Source organism: Perna viridis, chromosome 2, assembly GCF_037379345.1.
Source record: "Perna viridis isolate PV_CMFRI_1.1 ecotype Kerala chromosome 2, ASM3737934v1, whole genome shotgun sequence".
In the NCBI taxonomy this organism is placed as follows: Eukaryota; Metazoa; Mollusca; class Bivalvia; order Mytilida; family Mytilidae; genus Perna; species Perna viridis.
The window spans coordinates 36,312,898-36,334,275 of NC_142446.1; the positions used below are offsets into that span (position 1 = coordinate 36,312,898).

The 21,378-nt window shown below is 31.4% G+C and overlaps 1 protein-coding gene across 5 annotated transcripts in view; it reads right to left on the reverse strand.

Annotated features, from left to right (window-relative positions):
• The window catches only part of LOC148624846 (ATP-binding cassette sub-family C member 5-like), a 49,547-nt gene that overhangs the window by 10,817 nt on the left and 17,352 nt on the right, over window positions 1-21,378 (reverse strand). For 3 of the 5 annotated variants that reach the window (XR_015919790.1, XM_088567847.1, XM_088567844.1), the window contains 15 exons: window positions 17,314-17,467; window positions 16,654-16,790; window positions 16,130-16,201; window positions 15,026-15,150; window positions 14,430-14,502; window positions 13,391-13,594; window positions 12,789-12,933; window positions 11,296-11,466; window positions 9,542-9,726; window positions 8,594-8,767; window positions 7,736-7,865; window positions 7,031-7,313; window positions 6,216-6,402; window positions 3,570-3,659; window positions 2,825-3,008 (listed from right to left, as the gene is read on the reverse strand). Coding sequence is in view for 4 of the 5 variants with exons in the window: in XM_088567847.1 (XP_088423973.1) it covers window positions 2,825-3,008; window positions 3,570-3,659; window positions 6,216-6,402; window positions 7,031-7,313; window positions 7,736-7,865; window positions 8,594-8,767; window positions 9,542-9,726; window positions 11,296-11,466; window positions 12,789-12,933; window positions 13,391-13,594; window positions 14,430-14,502; window positions 15,026-15,150; window positions 16,130-16,201; window positions 16,654-16,790; window positions 17,314-17,467 (2,314 nt within the window). In the remaining variant the exon portion in view is untranslated. Of the gene's footprint in view, window positions 1-2,824; window positions 3,009-3,569; window positions 3,660-6,215; window positions 6,403-7,030; window positions 7,314-7,735; window positions 7,866-8,593; window positions 8,768-9,541; window positions 9,727-11,295; window positions 11,467-12,788; window positions 12,934-13,390; window positions 13,595-14,429; window positions 14,503-15,025; window positions 15,151-16,129; window positions 16,202-16,653; window positions 16,791-17,313; window positions 17,468-18,632; window positions 18,741-21,378 lie in introns of all 5 variants that reach the window. The other 2 variants (XM_088567845.1, XM_088567846.1) reach the window with 2 other exon arrangements.

The window sequence follows — 21,378 nt, forward strand, 5'->3', positions numbered from 1 at the left end:
ATTATGACATGTTTCCACATTTCACATGCATAATATAAGTTAAGTGTGTTCAATTCAATAGGGGCACATTTGCACATATTTGTTTCAGGACAGCACTGGACATTGACAGGTTGTTTAATTAATTACAGTAGTATTTTTTTTATCATTATCACATGGCATGAAGAATACAAATTTGGATCCTAGGGTAAATAAAAAACAGAAGCCCCTGACATGCATATCCTTCTCCATTTGAAAACAAAACAATCAAGACATATTGTCAAAAAGATACCCTCCAAGCCAACCTTTATTGCTGTATCCATCCCATATGATCTTTCTGTTTTCAGTGCATTCCATGCTTTTTATCGATATTAGTTAAAACCATTTCCATGCTTTTTAAAACCATTTAAAAAAAAGCGACACAAGACGACCCTACGATGTTTGGCTTTCTATGGAATTATGGCACTGCTCGTTTAATGATGTTCTGCAAACGTCAAAAAGGGGTGGGGAGGGTAAAAAAATAAAGAAAAAGGTTGTTTAATTAATTACAGTAGTATTTTTTTTATCATTATCACATGGCATGAAGAATACAAATTTGGATCCTAGGGTAAATAAAAAACAGAAGCCCCTGACATGCATATCCTTCTCCATTTGAAAACAAAACAATCAAGACATATTGTCAAAAAGATACCCTCCAAGCCAACCTTTATTGCTGTATCCATCCCATATGATCTTTCTGTTTTCAGTGCATTCCATGCTTTTTATCGATATTAGTTAAAACCATTTAAAAAAAGCGACACAAGACAACCCTATGATGTTTGGCTTTCTATGGAATTATGGCACTGCTCGTTTAATGATGTTCTGCAAACGTCAAAAAGGGGTGGGGAGGGTAAAAAAATAAAGAAATCCTATATTAAACCAAATTTCTTATTAAGATGGACATCATGTACCCTTGACATCATGTGCCCTTGACATCATGTACCCTTGAAATGCATTTCAAAATATAGTGTAATCTATTACTACATGTTTTTAATTGTTTCTTGACTTACATGTAGCAAAGTATAGACAACTATGGCATCTGCTACCGGTATTCAAAGTATACATTTTGATCCCCTAAGTTTCTTGAAAAAACAATTGAACAACTTTTTCTCATGTAGTTCATTAATTGCACCTTGCAAGTAACTGTATATCTACTTCAAATTACCAGATATATCAATGTTAATCAAAACCCCATTTTTTCATTTTGATTGTTTAAAGTAAAATGGTCGTACCAAAACCTTCAAAATTCCTGTAATTTCTATGGTAAAAAATGACCTAACAGTAAACATGTATTTCTCCAAAAATACTTGTTCACATTGCATTGCCTTTTCAAATAAGAAAATTATGAAAGAAAAGAATCTTTCACATTCAAAAATACAATCAAATCTTGGTAGCTCAATCTACAAGGGACCAATCAAATATGTTTGAGTTATTGGGAGTTCGAGAAATTAAAGTTCGAAGATTTCCTGATTTTTTTTCATTGCTGTACAAGTTCGACTTTATCCTTATAATTTGATTTTTTTTCATTAGCTCTCACAAAGTTTTGTTGATTTGTAGACTTTAAAATACAGTATTTGCTGTAAAAAACCTTTCAAAATACAAGTTCATTGGTCAGTAATTTGTTTTCATAGCATTTTCTTTGATGACTTAACCAGACTTTGGCACGTGCTCAAACTCTAATCAGTACTGCTCAGGTTAAATCAAACTCTAATCGGTACTGGTCAGGTTAAATCAAACTCTAATCGGTACTGGTCAGGTTAAATCAAACTCTAATCGGTACTGGTCAGGTTAAATCAAACTCTAATAGGTACTGGTCAGATTAATCAAACTCTAATCAGTACTGGTCAGGTTAAATCAAACTCTAATCGGTACTGGTCAGGTTAAATCAAACTCTAATCAGTACTGGTCAGGTTAAATCAAACTCTAATCGGTAACCTAATTAGTGATTACAAAGATTTCACTTGTAATTACCTAAAATGGCATGATAGGGCTTCAGTTATTCACACCTGATTACCCAAGCTGACAAAATGGTTGAAGAGTTTGAGTTACTGAGGATAATTCTCTAAGATTTATTACCGTGCCAACTAATGAGTCTGTAGGTTTAAAAACTGAAGGTAACTTTTATTGACTATGTAGGACATGATCAACCCAGATCTCATTAACTGTCAAATGATAGTTAAAACCTTTAAGAGGCTGTCAATGGAAGAACCATGTAGTGAGTGGCACATGCATAATTTGATTTCCAACATTATTTCAGAACTTAGAGATTACAAACTCATGTTTCCTTAAAAAACAAAAATGTGCATGTTCTCTCAGACATCATAGTGAATTAATTGTGGGATAAATTTTACTCTTTGCAGACTATCATTGGATCTACCTATTTTCTACATGGGCGGTCTCTTACAACAACAAAAACTATATTTCTATACGTTTTGGTGTTACCTATTCCTGGAAATGAAAGTAGTATTTCTCCATTATACCCCTGATAACCTATGCTGAATATTAAAAGTGTTGTTTCCAATGCTAGCTGTAACTATTGACAAAATAAAAAAAAAATCTATGGACAGATGCCTTACTAAACCTTGACCTTTTCTAGAAAAGGAGAAGAAACTGACTCTACCTCAGCACCTGGCACACACTCCCAGTTTTAAGTGTAGTCCAGGTAGTTTATTTATTCTTAATTTTATGTGATTGTGTATGCTTTAAGTTAAGTTACATAATTTATGGTGTTTCCTATATTCTTTTGTTTTTTTTGTCATGTTCCTCATTCTATTCATGGTCTTCTTCCTATTACTTTAGTTAAACATACCTGACCCTGATCGCCCAACTATTCCAATTTTCTCTTTAGGTAAAACATCAAAAGTAACACTCTTTAATGCTGGAGGTAGATTTTCTCTGTACTTCATTTTGACCTTCTTAAAGGTTATACAACCATCAGATGGCCAATCTTTAGAAGGTGTATTGTCTTTACTGTCAGACTCTGATTCTACTTCCTGCAAAAACATTAATTCAAATAAAAGAATATGCAATCAAAAAATACAGAGAGCAATTTTAAGGTGAGTGTTTACAATATCCATCCCTACAGAAGTCCTCAATCACAGTTGGTACTTTAACTGTTTTTGTTATGAAAAATCAAACTTTGAGGAACTTTTTTTTAATTATAAAACCATTCAAATGTAGTAAATGGTAAATTTCATGGCAACTATATACAAGTATGCTTTGCATGAAAAAAGAACAAAAGTCTAATTTGGTTTTCGTAATTTCATACTTTAATTCCGTACAGAATAAAGAGATAATTTAAGCAGAGGATAATATCTGAAATTCCAAAAAAAGATCTTCAGTGTATTCTGATTTTATTTGAGTATTTTAAGCCCAGTGAACAGTGCCAAAAATTAACAATCAAATCCAGTGAACAGTGCCAAAGATTAACAATCAAATCACAATACATAAAAGTTCCACATGAATTTATATTCTACAGAAACTTTAACCAAAAGGTATTAAAATTACACATTTTTAGAAATATATATATATATTTTTTTCTCTAAAATACATACTCTGGAATAGTGGTTTAATCTTTCTACTGATGTAAACCTGGCTTCTGTTTCTATTGCCATTCTAATGGAGAATTGGAATAGTCCTGTCATCTTAAATGTGAAAATAATTACCTTCATAAACCAAATTTTATGTGCATGACTTCACTGACATATAAATGAAAGCCATCATGTTAGAAATCATGTGACAACAAATAAACAGTTAAGACGATACAGTTGGTCTTCTGTTGACTAAGTGACCATTATCTAATGACCTGCTTTAAGTAACTAATAGTGAACAATGTAGAACAAGAATTGTTCTATCAGACACAGATTTAAACACAGTGGGATAATAGAAAATTAATAAATCTCCTCCTTAATTGTTCAGAGAAAGTTCATTGAGTAATGGTAATTCAATAAAAAATGACTATCACTATCCCCTGAAATTTATTGTTTTACTAGTGTAAAAGAGTAAGTTAAACATGTTGCATTTTATACTGGTAAATGAATCATGTTGCCGAGGATTGTTCCGTTCAGTTGAGTAAAAGAAGAAACTTTTAATCATCTGAAATTGAAATATATTAGTTTTGTTAAAATTAATAACATGTGGTGCATGTTTGTGGTTATACCATTCTGCAAATTTTAGAAAGGTACTTAATCTATCAATTCTACTGAGCAGAAAGGCAAATCAAATTAGTTTCAATTAAAGGAGACGTGACACAAAAAAATATCATTTTATAAACATTAATATCTATAAAAACTATAGTATGTTTAGATACGAGTGTATCAAACATTTCTCATCAGGTTAGCACTAAATAAAGTTAAAATGATTTCACAACAACCTAATTATTATGCACAAATGAAAACCAGAAGTAACGCTCAATTACCATATATGGAAGTGCTGTGTCATTGGTTCTCAATCTCCATTTGGGTACTTTGAAAATGTATACACGTGCCCGAAAAAATTAATAAATCTTCGAAAATAGCTTGTATATAAGATGCAGAGTGGTCTATTGATCTGTGTATGGGTGAAATAATCGTATTTAGAAAGTAAGAAGACTTAAGTTCTTCTAGTTTTCTGTCAGCTTTACATTTTCTTCAGGCATACATCCTCTTGTGGTGAATACACAACTACATTGCACACTATTTTAAAACTTGAATTGGAGGGTACAACTAAAATAGTGGCAATCTGTGTATCATTCTTTCTTTGCCACTGGGTTATGTTAATAAACAAGAGATAAAGTGGGCGGCTTCTTTTATTTTTACATGGTTTGGCGACCCATGACACAGGTGTCGATGCAGGTGTATGACTTTGATAATAATTGGAATTTAATTGAATTTCTTTTGTCTTACCAATTTTGAAATAAAACAATTTACATAGAGAATTTGACACAATACACAGCATATAATAGGTGATCATAGGTGGGTTTACAGGAGCTTTTCTGGTACAGACAATATTTTTTATAGGTCAGTTAAAATATTTAATTTTAGCGAAAAGGTTTAGAACATGAGGAAGCTACAGCACGAAACCCTTATAGTTATGGGTTATCAAATAAAATCATCAAAAAGCAATAAAAAATAAACATGTTCGTATTATCCTTTGTACTTGCAGGCACTTTATGTTACACTCCCTGTTACTGGTAAACATGTCAGGAGTAATGTTCTATAAATAGTAGTGAAACCAATATTTTCATAGAAAATTGAGATAGAACAGTTTAAATCTTAGAATATGAATTTGATTTACTTTATGTAAATAGTTCAATCTTACATGACAGAACGTAATGAAATATTTCTATGTAATCTTCAAACAGAAGTGGTGTCATCTAACTGTGGATAGTCTAGTCTTCATACATGTAATAGTTTAATATTTCTGACAATGTTTATCATTTTCTTCTCGAAGTGGTTTAAATACAACGGTAAGTATATATTTGCAGGCAAACCAAAACTTTCAATATTTTTATTCTCAGTTGTAGAAATCATGTAAAAAATGCAGAAAAAAATCACATTTTAACCACTCAATCTACCAATTGAGAACCAATGACGTAACATGTTCATGTGACCACATGGCTAATTAAAATTCATATGGCTTGGGTCATCGTCGATTTTGAATCAATTTATCTTCAATTAAATGACGTAAGTAACTACTGGGGAGTTTCTATGATACATATTAGGTGTAATAAATCAAATAAACCCAAAATTGAAAAAATAATTTTTTGTGTCAGGTCTCCTTTAAATGCTGACTGACTGAATAGCAGACTCCTTCAGATTAGTATATGTATTTTAAATTCTGTATTAACTTATTTCCATGAGTATTTTCATAATTTTTTTTTTTTTTTAATATTCTAGTTTTTCTCTGACTGCTTTACTATGAAAGCATCACCGCAATTTGTTTGTAACAATGAAGAAATAAAAACTTTCTTTAAACTAATCTTGAAAAATACATATATATATCACAGTGTTTTTTTTTTATTCAAGACGACTTTAATTTCTAACCAACATCAGGATGGTTCACTTTTAAAAAGATAACAAAATCACCAACTGCAAGACACCTCCCAAAAGTCAAAATTTCTATCTTTTTGAATTCTTTGAATGGCTACTGAATATGAATTATCTTGCAGAAAGTAAGAAATTATTTTTTTAAAACAAAAATACAAAATAAATATTTTTTACCTGAATAGCAAAGGCTAGTGCCATACCAGCCATAGCTGGAGTCATATTTTCATAATTGATGATGACCAATAGTCCCGTTATACCAATAACTATCACACTTATGATGTCCAGGCGTATCGCTAACCAACGATTAGAGGAACAAAACAGAAAATATGGAACAGTATTGGTGTCAATTAGCTGATGAAATCTGAAATATAATAAAAATTACATTATAAGGAAAGTACAGGTAGATGTAACAGGACTAAAAACAATTTTATTGAATTTTCCTTCATTCTATATTTTGTTATCACATATACATTATTACAACCTATAAAAAAATCTTTAACATTTCTTGTGCTCCGAAAATTTGAATTGAAATTTAAAAAAAAAAAAAGAAAACACTCAACATATTACACGGAAAAGTAGAATATGGAAGATAAAAAGGGAGAACAGGTTAGAAAATAAATAATGCTGGAAACACCAGGAAGACATCTGACTGAAAATGAACTGCATGAGACAAAGGATAAAAAATTACAAAAACTGAGTCAACTAAAACTTGGGGTCAACCCTAGTGTTCTAGAAGGTTGAGCAATTAACACCTGCTGTACTGCTAGTTGAAGATCAAATCTGATGAAAAAGGAAGAAAACAGATGGAGGTTGTTTCCCTTATTAGAAATGGATACACCATATATTTCAATCACAGTAATAAACATAGAACTTTATGAGTGATGAATATCTTTGTTGTGGTAAATAAAATGCTTTCAAGTATCCACATCTACAATCAATGTCAAGAATTATTAGAAAACTTAAAAAAACTAACAATAATTTGAACTTACCTGTCCACAAATTCATTAGATTTTCCAAAAGCATGTATAGTTGATATTCCTTGGACAGAAGCCTGAACATGGCTCAATAGAGGTGACCTTGTTGTGGAATCCAATCTCTTCAGCTGCCGTATACTGGATGTGAAAAGCATATTTAATAAGACAAAGAAGCACAATAATGGCACCAAGGCAATAAGAAACCACTGTGATACATATGATATGCTGATGAGGGCAAAAATAATCATCAATATGTTCTGTAGGAAAATCTCCATATTTCCGGGAAGTCTCACATCAACTGAAATGCAAAAAAATACACATATCAAATGTAATAAACAACAAAATTGTACTTCTTACTTCATTTTAAAAGACATGTTCAATGTGTTAATAACTTTGAGTTACTGTCTTGTTTCATGTTTTTGTTAAACAAAATGAAGAGAAATAATTACTTAAGAGAATATTTGATAGAGAAAAAAAATTATTCACAAACTTTATATATTAGTTTTATTAAAAAATACATAATATGACCTTTAAAATATATTTCCTGTGATTTGGCAAGAAATTCATCCACTAAACATAGACATTTTGTGCTAACATAATTGCCTTGGGACTAGTTACTTCATATTTTGCAGCATGTGTTGTGCACAAATCATAAAAACAATAACATACAAACATAAATTGTAATTCAAATTTAGTATATCCCAAACCATTTTAACTTACTTTCATCCATATCAGCTGCAAATCTGTTGATAATTCTCCCCACAGGAGTTGTGTCAAAAAATTTCATTGGACATGCTAATATCTTAGAGAAGATATTGTCATGCATTTTACTGGAAGCATGAAGTGTCACCTGAAATTGAAACAGAGTTAGTCACATTTATATTGTGATAAAAGTTCAGTGGAAATTCTTTCATCGCTGAATACGGTATGCAAGTCTCGTTCTAGTTTCATTTTCTTTACTTGAATTTCCTATGTAGAATGTATTGAAAACCGAAGACCGATCTGCATTTAACTTCCAGGTACTCAAAACACTGTATAAAATGCAAAATCTTCTATTTTATACTTTTTCTAAATACCTTTATCATGTTGAAATAGATATGTGTCATTTTTTACACAAAAAGATGTTTTGCCCATAACAATGAACTCAAAGCTCTCTAAAGGACTTATCTCCATGCTTTTGAATGGCAGGCTAGGACCCTTTCTCGTGAAATCACGGGGTCGCATGACTTACATACCCTATACTAACATATAAGTTTGGTGTTTATTTCCTCTCCTCCATTACATGTCTTTTTTAACTTGCATTTGAACACAAAACTGTTTTCTGTATGATTCTTAAGTTAAAAAACAACTTTAAGATATAAGTTAACAAGAAATAAAGATCCTTTATTTAAAGTACTGACTATAAAAGAATATGAAAACATCTGAATTTTTTGAAAAGTTAAAATTAATGTGATACATATATTTGGAAGATAAATAGAAGTTACGAAGATTAAAAAAATTGTATAGAAACATTGTATTTGTATTAAGATTGACATAGTATTATGAATTAGAAATATGATAAACAGTAAGTTCATATACCTTCATAAAAACAACAGCTCTCATCAGCATTAGGAAGACGATACCTACAACACTTAATCCATATACTGTCACATAAAAATCCATCTGAGGATTATCACGAATGTTCTTACTATATCTAGTGACAGTCGTCACATTAGTTGAATTTGTCTGGTTTGCTGCCTGGATGGTAATATTCTATAAAGAAAAATCAATATGCAAAACTATTTATTAGAAAAAAGAATTTCTTCACTGCCACATGCACCGTGATAATCTTAAGCTTTCATTAAGTTCTTTGGCAACAATCAAATTTACAAATTTGTCCAAAGAATTGCCTTAATGATGATGATTTTTCAAATTATCACGATTATACTCCATTTTGCATGATGGTTTCACCAGCGTATATGCATTGCTATATTTGTTTTTGTATATTATCATCAATTGCAGCAAATGGAGGAACATTACTGAATTACGGTTGTTCATTTTTATACCAACAATCAATAAAATGGTGGAAATAGTAGATTTCATTCTATTCTATGCTCAACAACTTGTTACAATTACCTTAATATGCATTGCCTTGTTTAAATTCATTATGTAAATTTCAATTGAGAGAACTATTGAAAACAATGACAAAATACACTCAAACAAGAAAACCAACAAACCTACGCCATCACAAATCACAATGATCAAATAATCCTCAAATAAATAAAATATCTGCTAATGTATGTTAACAACAGGTTACCAATCAATTAATCTTTTTTCTTTTGTATTAACCTAGATTTGATATCATACGAGCAATTCTGGTCATGTTTCCAGAAAAGCAGAAAATGCTAAACGTACTTGTGCACCTAATCTATGTTTTCTTTTAGTTTAATATTGTTTATTCGTGGTTTTTTCGTTGAGTATTTTTTGTCTAGTTAGTGCCCCAATATTGGATATCCTGTTCCTTGCTCTAATCATCCACAAACTTACCCCACCACCTTGATCAAGCCAGTATGATAACCACCAGCTGCTTGCTGTTTGTATACCAATGTTCAGAATAAACATCAGAATTGTACAACCTGAGATGATAATCCCTCCTGCTGCCTGGATGTAATCCCAGTAAGTTCTGAAGGTCACCTGACCTTTACCTATCTCCTCTGCTACCATCAATTTTCCTAAAAAAATATAATGACAATGGATAAAATATTTAGTACCTTGAAACGTCTGGTTTTTTTTTAAAGATGAATTGTAATTAAAGGAAAGACATGAGTTGCTGAATTGTGACTATGTTCTAATCATATTAATTGTATAGATTATACAGTGAAACTTCTCCAAACTGGCCATCACTGGGACAAGAAAAAATTGCGGGTTTATCGGGGTGGCCGGTTTTGGGAAAAATAGCAATGCATTCTAAGAGCTGTTTCCATTAATGTGTTCTCTAACCCTACACCTTGTTAGTTTGTTGATCGAGACATGTTTAATGCCAATTCAAAACTTTTGGCCTTTTATTACATTTCAAAGCTTGCATCATTTGTAAATGATTTGATTTTAAAAACGGTACTGCCAACAAAATAATGTTCACGGTTTAGAAAGAATGTGTATTAAAGATCAAAGGACTATTGATGGTAATTAATTATTTGTATTGTTGTCGTAAATCACCTATCAACATAGTCTAATAATTTCACCCCTATGTTGTTTTGACTTGGATACAGGTCACATTAATTGACAGTTAAAAGATCTTAAAGATCGTACTATTAAATGACCCTGGTTGCCTGACGTGTGTACACACCAATTAACAGCCAACCAGTGACAAAATGCAATATCTGGATTAAATTTGTTGTCTAAACTACTGTCCCCTTCAATTATCATCGTCCACTGATGAAATGCAAACCAGTCAGTGAATGAATTATTAATAGCATAATATTATGTAACCATTTTAGTTTAGTTGACACATTTATTACAGGGGAACAATAACCGGGTCGCCGAAATTGAGAGGAGGTTTTACTTAAAATATGCAACTAAAACTGTGAAAAACCGGCTGATGTATGGTTTCAGGGGGTGGCCGGTCTATTGAAGACAAAACACACAGGTTTTAAAGTATATCGGCCAGAACTTTTGAAAACGGCCAGTTTGAAGGGAAGAATGGTTTTCTGAGGGTCCAGTTTGGAGAAGTTTCACTGTATTGTGCTTTTATCATGGTAAAAGAAAGATACACTTCATTTTTTTTTAATAATGCTAATATAAGTTTTATCCAAGGTTAGGACAGAGATAAATTGGTCCTAATAGTTTAGTTCTAATGACATATGTATCTTATCTGTCTTTTTTTTTTCATTACAGATCCCTATGTAACAAGTCAAAATTTTTCTTCAGTTTCCTGACCATCTACATTACTTTTATTGACTTTTTAATCACCAATGGGCCATACTAGATGAAATAACACCAATAAAGGAGAGAGGGAAAAAAGGAATTTTCACCTCCATGATTTGTAGTTGAACCTGTACTATAGGTAGCAACTTCCTTATACCAAAATATCAAATACCTCCTCACTTAAGAATCATGCATATAAAAGAAAAGTGATAAGTCAAAATTTTTATATCAACACACATATTTTTTTTTAATACAAATACCAGTAATAGTATTACCACAAATTAGGGAAGTAATGAAATTGATCCCTACAGTTTATTTGAATTCCAAACAAAGTATTCCTCTTCCTCTGCATGATTCTTTAATGGCAATAAACATACCAGCTTGTTTACGATCCTCCGTTTCACTAGACCCTGACACAACACTAGTCTGTTGATGAAGAGCTGGTCTATGGGACCCAGATCTTGATCTCTGAGATGTGCTTGAGAATGTTCGTTGTCGGGTTGATGCAACTGGTTGAGGTGATCCTGGGATTGGAATCTCTATTTCTGCTAATGAAGATATAATACAAAACACACTAGTAGTTTTTTCTACTAGTGCCCAAATCAATTTATAAAATCTGTGTTGAAGGAAAGCAATGCATTAACACATCAGAAACACTGACCAAATGTGAGTTTTCAGGACTGCAATTGCCTACTGGTCCCATTTTTTGCAATCATAAAAACATTGGAAAAATTTCTAAATTTACTGTATTTAACCCAAAGAGAACTTTGAGTGCATTTTTTTAGTAAAGTACAGTAGGGTGTAATAATTTTTTACTAAATCATCATCACACACTAATCTCATAGCTACCTCATACCAAGCTTCCATATATCAACCTCATACCAAACTTCCAAATATCAACCTCATACCAAACTTCCAAATATCAACCTCATACCAAGCTTCCAAATATCTACCTCATACCAAACTTCCTATTATTAACCTCATACCAAGCTTCCATACATCAACCTCATACCAAGCTTCCATATATCAACCTCATACCAAACTTCCATATATCAACCTCATACCAAACTTCCAAATATCAACCTCATACCAAACTTCCATATATCAACCTCATACCAAACTTCCATATATCAACCTCATACCAAACTTTCTAATATCAACCTCATACCAAGCTTCCAAATATCTACCTTATACCAAACTTTCTAATATCAACCTCATACCAAACTTCCATATATCAACCTCATACCAAACTTCCTAATATCAACCTCATACCAAGCTTCCAAATATCTACCTCATACCAAACTTCCTAATATCAACCTCATATCAAACTTCCTAATATCAACCTCATACCAAGCTTCCAAATATCTACCTCATACCAAACTTCCTAATATCAACCTCATACCAAGCTTCCAAATATCTACCTCATACCAAACTTCCAAATATCAACCTCATACCAAACTTCCAAATATCAACCTCATACCAAACTTCCTAATATCAACCTCATACCAAGCTTCCATATATCAACCTCATACCAAACTTTCTAATATCAACCTAATACCAAACTTCCTAATATCAACCTCATACCAAACTTCCATATATCAAACTCATACCAAGCTTCCATATATCAACCTCATACCAAACTTCCTAATATCAACCTCATACCAAGCTTCCATATATCAAACTCATACCAAACTTCCAAATATCAACCTTGTACCAAACTTCCTAATATCAACCTGAAACCAAACTTTCAAATATCAACCTCATACCAAACTTTCAAATATCAACCTTGTACCAAAATTTCTTATATCAGCCACATACAAAGCTTCCCAATATACACTTCATATCAAACCATCCCAAATCAACCTCATACCTTCTTCCATCTCCTCTTCCTGAGTGTAGTATGTTGTAATTAGGTTGGCATATTCTCCATTTTTGGTCATTAGTTCATCATGTTTTCCTCGCTCTATGATTCTACCATCTGACAACACTAAGATGCCATCACACTGACTTAAGTACTGAAACCAAAATGTTTGAAATAATTATAATGATTTTTGAAGAAGAAAAAATTGAATACAAAAGGACCTAAAAGATATTCAATGTTTTGTCATTAAAATAAAATATTGCTAAAGTTCATATTCTTGTTTTGTTGCTGAAAAAGTTTTTTTGTAGACATATGATAATGTAAAAAAAAAATAATTGTGTAAAAGGGAAAATACTAAATTCTTAGTCGTTGGATAAATACATATACCTACACAGAAATTCTCAGAAAATATGCTTTTACAGTACCATAAATGCAAATACATGTACATTTGTATGTCTGTCTCATTGCTTTTTTTGCCATTTAAAATATAGAAATATAATACTGGCAACTGAGTTTGCCTTTTAAACCATACTGAAAATTTAATTATAGTAGATAACTTTCTCATATTATATTGTCAATATTCAGATTCAATGGCACATTACATAAAATACCTGTAACTGATGAGTGACAAATATAACAGTCTTCCCTTTCAGTGCCTTGGTGAGATACTCAGTAAATATGTGCCGTCCTACATGGATATCTACCGCTGATAAAGGATCGTCAAGTAAATACACATCTCTGTCAGCATAGAGGGCTCTGGCTAAACTTATCCTCTGTTTCTGACCTCCACTTAAGTTAACACCTCTTTCTCCTATCTAATATTTACAACAAATATTATTTTTAATTTTTCAATGAGAATGGGGCATAAAAATGAGTTGACACAGAGACCCTGCTCAACAACATACAGCTTATTTGTTGCTCGATACATGCAAAGTGATATAGAATATTGTAAAAACTAAATATTTGATAGAAAATGGGCAGTGGTAGGAAGAACTTTTCATGTGACATTAGAATAAATGAAATATGGAAAATTCAATGTGTCGTTTACCCCGATAAATGGATTCTGACATCATGTTAAATTCTTCATTAAGTACTTCTCTGTATAAAAATCAGGCAAAATGTGTATAAGGTGTGGGGAAAAAAAAAAATGAAATGCAGATATTTTATTGCATTATCCAAGTAATTATACTTCATAACTGTCAGAAATAACAATAAAAGTGTTTGTAAAGTGTGTCTTCTTAGATGTTGAATCGTCAAGTTTAGTTGAAATGCACTACGAAAAAAAGGCAGGAAAATTTTTCCAGACTTTTTCCCTATGTATTAAAGCAGTCAAAAAATTTCTGTCACAGATGCTTCAGGATAAATTTAAATAACTTTTTGTTGTTTTCTAAATGTACTGAATAAATTTCAGGCAAACAATGACTTAATTAGGCAAGTTATTTGCCATCCATTACCTGATTCTTACAAAGAATGGTACTTGATATTTAGAATACAGGTGTAGGGCATGTCTGAACACAACTGACTTGACATGTTACAAGTAGTTGTACCTTACACATAACCTGTATACTTTACATTTATCTATCTGACAATGTTGTGTAACTTATTCCGATTTTATTTATCAGTATACCTTTTCATAAAAACACAAATTACCTCAGTGTCACTGCCAGATACAAAAGATTGCATATCTTCCTGGAGACAACAAGCCTCTATAACTGCATTGTACCTATAACATAAAGAATATCTCTTTGTACAAAATAGCTACATGTACCTTTTATTTTCAAAAAATCCTCGCAATAATCAGGAATGTGACACCAGGAACAACAGGAGAGGGGATATTGGCAAAATCCAATGTAAATACAAGAGGTTATGAAATTGACAGTAAACAATTTAGAACTGTGAATGAATTAATGAAGTATTTATGCCACACAATCTTCAAGAACATAAGAAAATAAAACTTTTTTATTAAGAATTTCAAGAAATTACATGGGTCATCATAGGCACAGACAATTGTATTTCATGCCAAATTGCTACAATAATTCACTTCCTGGTATTGTAAAATATAAAAAAAACTGACAATTGAGACTAATGATTACCAAACTGTGCAGTGAGAAAATTTGTTAATGGAAGCAATTAAGAATTAAGTCACAAAATAAAAGTTTGCTTAGACTCAACATCAATTTTTACAATGATAAGGGGTCAATTTACCCATACATGTTTGTTAACCTTGAATGTTTTCATTATCTTACTTAGCTTCTACATATAACTGGCCAAAGAGGATATTTTCCTTCACTGTAGCATTCATTATCCAGGCTTGCTGGGAAACATAGGCAAAAGTTCCACTGACACCAACTCTTCCTGACACTAGGTTCATCTAAAACAAATAGACATATATCTAATATTAAGCCCAGTTTTTTTCCAAATCAGTGGTAAAAGGAACTTTACAATTTGATTAAGAAGCTGTCCAGGTAAAAATCTGGCCGATTCTATGGTATGGGTGGCACAGGATAAATTTTATCCCATTGAATTTCCAATTAAATAGATATATCATATGTATGTTGAATAGAACAGAAAATCAACCACTGCTGTTAATCATAAACAAACATTCAACTTTGAGACAGGATGAATTTGGGATATGAAATAGATGAAATTTTTTTTGAAAACAAAATTTGTCATGTGCCAACCACAGCCTGGTTTTTGCATGGACTCTCTCTAAAACATATATTTTGAAGGTGATACATACTCATTACACATTATGCATATGTTTTCATGGTTTCTTAAAATTGCCCTAATTCATCCAATTTAGAATTTTTGGATTTCAGTACAACCTCAAAGTTTTCAGTGAATTTTAAATTTTGTTGAAAATTGAAATTTGTGGTTAGACCAATCCATGAAAACCACACAAATTGACACCCAACAAATAATAATTCTCCCACAGTACCATGTATATAATGTACTGGCATAAATTAGACACTTAGGTTTCATAAACAAATTCAATTATTTCCAAACATAACAAGTTTCATAGCAGTGAGGTAATCCCAGATAACGGCAAAAATTTTGAATTTTGGAACAATTTAAACCAAACACACTGACATTAAAATCTCAGTTATCCCACTACGTATGTGGGACTTTCAAATTAGTTAGTATCTGTATCAAGGTAAGTTTGACTGCTACATGTACCAGTACTGTAAATTTAAGAATATTATTTGGTTTCTGAAAAAAAAATTAACAGGTCTACAATTAATAATTGTTGTAGGACATAAAACTTGTATATTTGAAACTCTAAATTAATTAGCTTAAAAATATTTGATAGAGCTCAGACTGAGATATCACAGAGCCCAAAACAGACTTACCCTGCCTAAAATACTGGATATAAATGAGCTTTTCCCACTTCCGACACTGCCACAAACACCAATTATCTTCCCCTACAATAAATAAGATTATAAACTGAGAGCCACAAAGAAGTAACTGGTACCATATGTCCTTTCTATACAAACCAACTTACAAAAATACAAACTCTAAACTTTACATACAAAAAAAGTTGGGTTTTTCTTAGATCATTTTAATACAATAAAGTTTTCTTAATTTTGTACACTAAAAAATCAATAGTAACAAAATGTTATACCCGAACTCAACCATTAAGGAACTTGGACATGGTACATCATAAACATGTGAAATACCAAATATCTAAAATATCTAGGAGCAGAAAAATCCATTACTGGAATATGTAACTACAATGTATAAATATCTAATCTTTTGCATCTATTATTTGAAAAACATTATCATAGAAGACATTATAGTGTGAGCTTAGAACCCTATACTTTCTTCTTTACTTTTAAATTGATCTAAAAAATAATAACTGCTAATGTGACATTACCCTTTCCAGTGTAAAAGTGATATCATCCAAAGTGGTACCAAGAGTTGAAGTAGTCTGATTATCATCAGTGTCATCTTGAAGCTTTTGTTTTTCAACATTATGGTAGCTAGAAGTACCTTTTCCATTCGCAACATGGACTGATAAAAACAAATATGACTAAGCAATTTACAACAAGCACTACTGTCAAACTTGTCAAAAGTGACCATCATCATAGTCACATTAGACAGGTCATAATTACATTAGACAGTTGAAGTGAATATACACGACCAGTTTACATATAATGCACTACTAATAAAAAAAATAAACACAGAAATCTCTGGCAAATCAAATAAATATTAATGTTTAAGTATAATATGAAATTGGCAAAACAAAAATGTAGAAGTATTTTAAAATAGGTTACTGATCAATAAAGGGGGTTTCAAAGACAGTTTTTTAATTATATATGAATAAAACAAGATTAAAGGTAGGCGAATATCATATCTAGTCAAAATCTCAGTGTAGAGAAGATTTTTATGAACTGAGCCAAACTAAAATTATCAACCTATCAGATTGCGTTGAAGAAGTTGAAGAAATAGGAAAAGTGATCTTTGTTAGATGTTTTAATAAAACGTTGTCAAGAACAATAAAATATGGAATAATTGTCTAGCTACTCGCACACACCTTTGATTTCTATGTCTGTCCGTCCTCCTTGAACATCTTCAATATCTTTTCTATCCATATCCCAGGTAAAGGAAGCATTCTTCATCACAACCATGTGATTAGGGTTATTAATCTTTGAGGGAAACTCCTTGATCTCTTCCATTAATAAAACACTCTAAAAATAGACCAAGTCTATTAAATTATCAGATATTGAATTCTCCTATATTTGAAGAAGTTGCATAGTAGAAAATATCATTTTGATTTTAATTGTGAAAATATCAAATTCATCTATTTTCAGAAAAAATATTTTAATATTTTTAAGAATGAAAAGTAAGAAGGACTTTGAATTTCAAATATATACAATAAATATATTCAAACATAAGGCACATATACTACTTTATTACTTAACCTTTCTTGATAAATTAGAATGCTTTATCTTGTTATCAGAAATATTTCTTAATAGTAGGACCATTCATTTATGCCAATTATGGCAGTAAAAATAAACAAGCTAAAATGTGTATACAGGGCTATTAGAGATTAGTAAATAAATAAAACAAATAAAAAGAAAGAATGCAACAACAGAATGAACAAATGCATATCAAAACATGTAGTCACTTTGGATCAAACCTGATACCAAAAATCACATGGTAACAAATAATCTCAGAACTTGTACTACATGCATGAGGCATACTTCCATTAGACAATGTTTAAAGATACTGCAATGCAAGAAAAAAGAATCTATATCATTGATTTTTCTACGTGACATAGGGTACACAAATGTTTATGACCATGACCTTTGACCTACATATCTGAGCAAACCTCATGCTGGCTAACATATATACCAAGTATATGGTCAATATTTCAAATAGCTGTGGAGATCTAAGAAGTACCTTGCCTATGTGCCAAAGTTTACACTAAGATATTGACCTTAACCTTATGGGCTTTAATAGGGATACAGCTTCGTGTGGATAGACAATTAGGCAAAGTTCAACATGTTACGATGATACCAAGCAGACACCGATGTGTCTAAAATTGATATAAAGACAGTGTCATATCTACAAAATGTGTATCACGGAGAGGAAAACCCCTAAAAACAATTAACACAATGACTAGGCCCAGGTATCAAAAACCTTTTTGCTTTTCCAAAGAAAACTAATTGTAGTATCATAGCTATAATTCCAAACAAGCTATGTGGGAATACCTAAATTAAAGCATTTATCTTTTTTAGAATATTCCTTTTTCATTTTTTTTAAAAATTTGACCAATGTTTTACAATAACAGTTGGAAGAAATTTTGGCATCCATTGACTCTTATCACACAAACTCCCAAAGGATTCATACCTTTATTCTCCAACCTACAACAGCTAATTCTGACAATGTACGGACCAGCTTAGCTGCTTGGGCAACGCTTCTTTGCATTGTCTTGTTGACGGCTACTAGCACAAAGGCCTAAGGGAGTCAGAAAGGACTATTAAGTTATATAAGGTACTTTGTGCTGTGAGGAGGATGAATGATTACTACCACCAAAATGTCAAACACTATTAGCTAATTATGACAATCAGACAATATTATGTTACCAACCCATAACCCTTGTAGACCTGTATATAAGATTTGCCACTTCTAATGTTCATTTATATTTTCTGGATAATCTAGCACATTCTCATACAAGGCCATACATTTGAAATTTGTCATGTGATTGCTTGAACCAATCACAATCATCAATGTGGGATCTTTATCTTCTAACATGAAAATAACTTATCACAGGTTACTTTTAGGAACCAAAAATGGGATTTTAATCAACCTGACAAACAGATTCTGCTCTTCTCCCATAAGCCAAAAATGTGATTTTGCTAAATCTTTTAACAGAAACTAATAAACCTATGATCCAATATGAGTTGAGACTGACCTAAACAGTGACTCTCAAGCCTTTATTTCAGACTGGTCTAACATAGCCTATAACATTTACTCATTAGTGATGAGAGTTATAAAATAAGTCTATATGTCAACAAAAGTGTGCTTACAGATAAAATTGGCTAGTGCTTAAGGATTTATGATGTGTGCTAGTGTTTCCTAAAACATAGTGAGAATATACAGAAGAAAGCATAGCTAATGTCAACCATTTACTAAACTGGATCTAGCTGCATATTACCATGGGTGCAATCTGCAAAACTGGTACCTTTCTAAGGGAATTCTTTTGGCAACTTTATAATATAACACTTTACATGGTATTGAAAGATTCAATTCAGCTATTTTAACTTTAGTATAAAATTTCCATTACTAATATTAATTTACTAGCTTACTTTGGAGGGTAAAGAGTATCATTTTTTTTTCAATTGCCAAAATGGCCCTCCCATGCATAATTTTAAGTATATAAATGGTTTATACATAAACCAGTAAGTAAATGGTTGACACTGTCTATAGAAATGTTAAAATTAATATTCAAAATGTCGACACTTAGCTCTTTAAAGACTTTATAAATACTCCCTACTTTCAACAATTTGTGGACAGATCCATGAATAAAACAGGCACTTTTGATCAAATGATTCTGGTCCCGTAGTTTCCCTTTTTGACTTGATGAAAACATCATATTTTTTCAAAATCAAGAAAATGTCTTGAAATATATTTCTGATTAGGCAACAAGGTGGATGAAAAAATTGATAAAAAAAAAACCTAAGTCTAGCCCTTTGTTAGCAGGGCAGAAATATAATGGAAATATTTTTCATTTGTTTTAAAGAGCTAACACTAAGAGATGTCACATATAAAATATAAGTTAAAAGATGAGCAATATAAGAGAGTGCACTTAGAAAATCTTGAATTTTCTACAACAGACAAGAGGATTTAATTTCAGGTTGTTACACTACAATAATAACAATAGCTCCAATTGTAAAAAAGTCAATAGCACAGTATAACATCAGTGTATTTATCAATTTTCATTGTTCTTCCAGTAATAGTCTGCAGTTTTTAGCCTCTAATCAACAGAGTAAAAAAAAAAACATTTCCGGGTAGTTCAAATACAATTCAACATGCTTGTTTAAACCATTTCAAGACAAGTTGTTTAAATCTATGAATTAGGCCAAAATATTGTTGGTGAAAAAAAAAGCCCAAAAACATGACTGAATGTCAAACATTGTCTAAAAGTATGCCCGTTATCACTAATCATAAACATACACTTAGTGGAGTAAAGGGAAAGGGACAAGTTGGCAAACAAAGCCAATATGACTGGTGTACTGTGACACTTAAGTATACAATATACCAAGAAAAATCTATGTGAACTACAGTAAGCTAAATTTACTCAAAGTCAGACATCTCACTATACAAAATGAAACAGGAAGATTCCCATCTGTTCACAAAGTTGATGAAAAGAATACATGAAGCCACAAATAGCACACACTAAAAATTCCAACCACGAATCCAGTGAACAATGCAGGAAAACATAAAAGAATTCAAAATTTAAGAATGTATATATTATTATTATTATTATTTTGTTATAAAAGTTAAATAAGATCTAAACTTATGAGACAAGAAAAGTCTAAATTTTGTAATGATGAATTGTCGATTTTACCAATTATGAAACAATCTAAACACATTTTTTGCATTTTCTAATTAGATTTATATAAAGAAGGTTTTTCAGTGAAACAGATATCCATATCAAATTCCTCTTTTGTGTTCATTTTGGCATTTCTAAGGTAGAAATAGTTGTCAATATATACAGTCTCAACTGAAAAGAATTTCTTGTCTTTAAAGTGATCAGGTTAAAATAAATTTGGCTGATAAGAACTGGTGCAAGTTGGAATGTTTTAAAACATAATGGTGATAAGACTGTAAATGGGTTAATTCTTAGTAAGACTAAGGTACTGTGTGTAGATTACAATTCTTCAATGTACCAGACAACTGAGAAGAAGGTTTACATCTCAAAGTGTATACAGGGGTTGAAACTTATTTTTGTAGACTCAAGTCAAGGCTTTCAAATATTATATTTACCAAGGACAAGTTTCTAAAATATAGAATTTTGTCATAAAGAGTGATTCTTACACTCCTCCATTTCACACTTTAAAGTTTTCCCTAATGAGTATAAAACAAAACATCA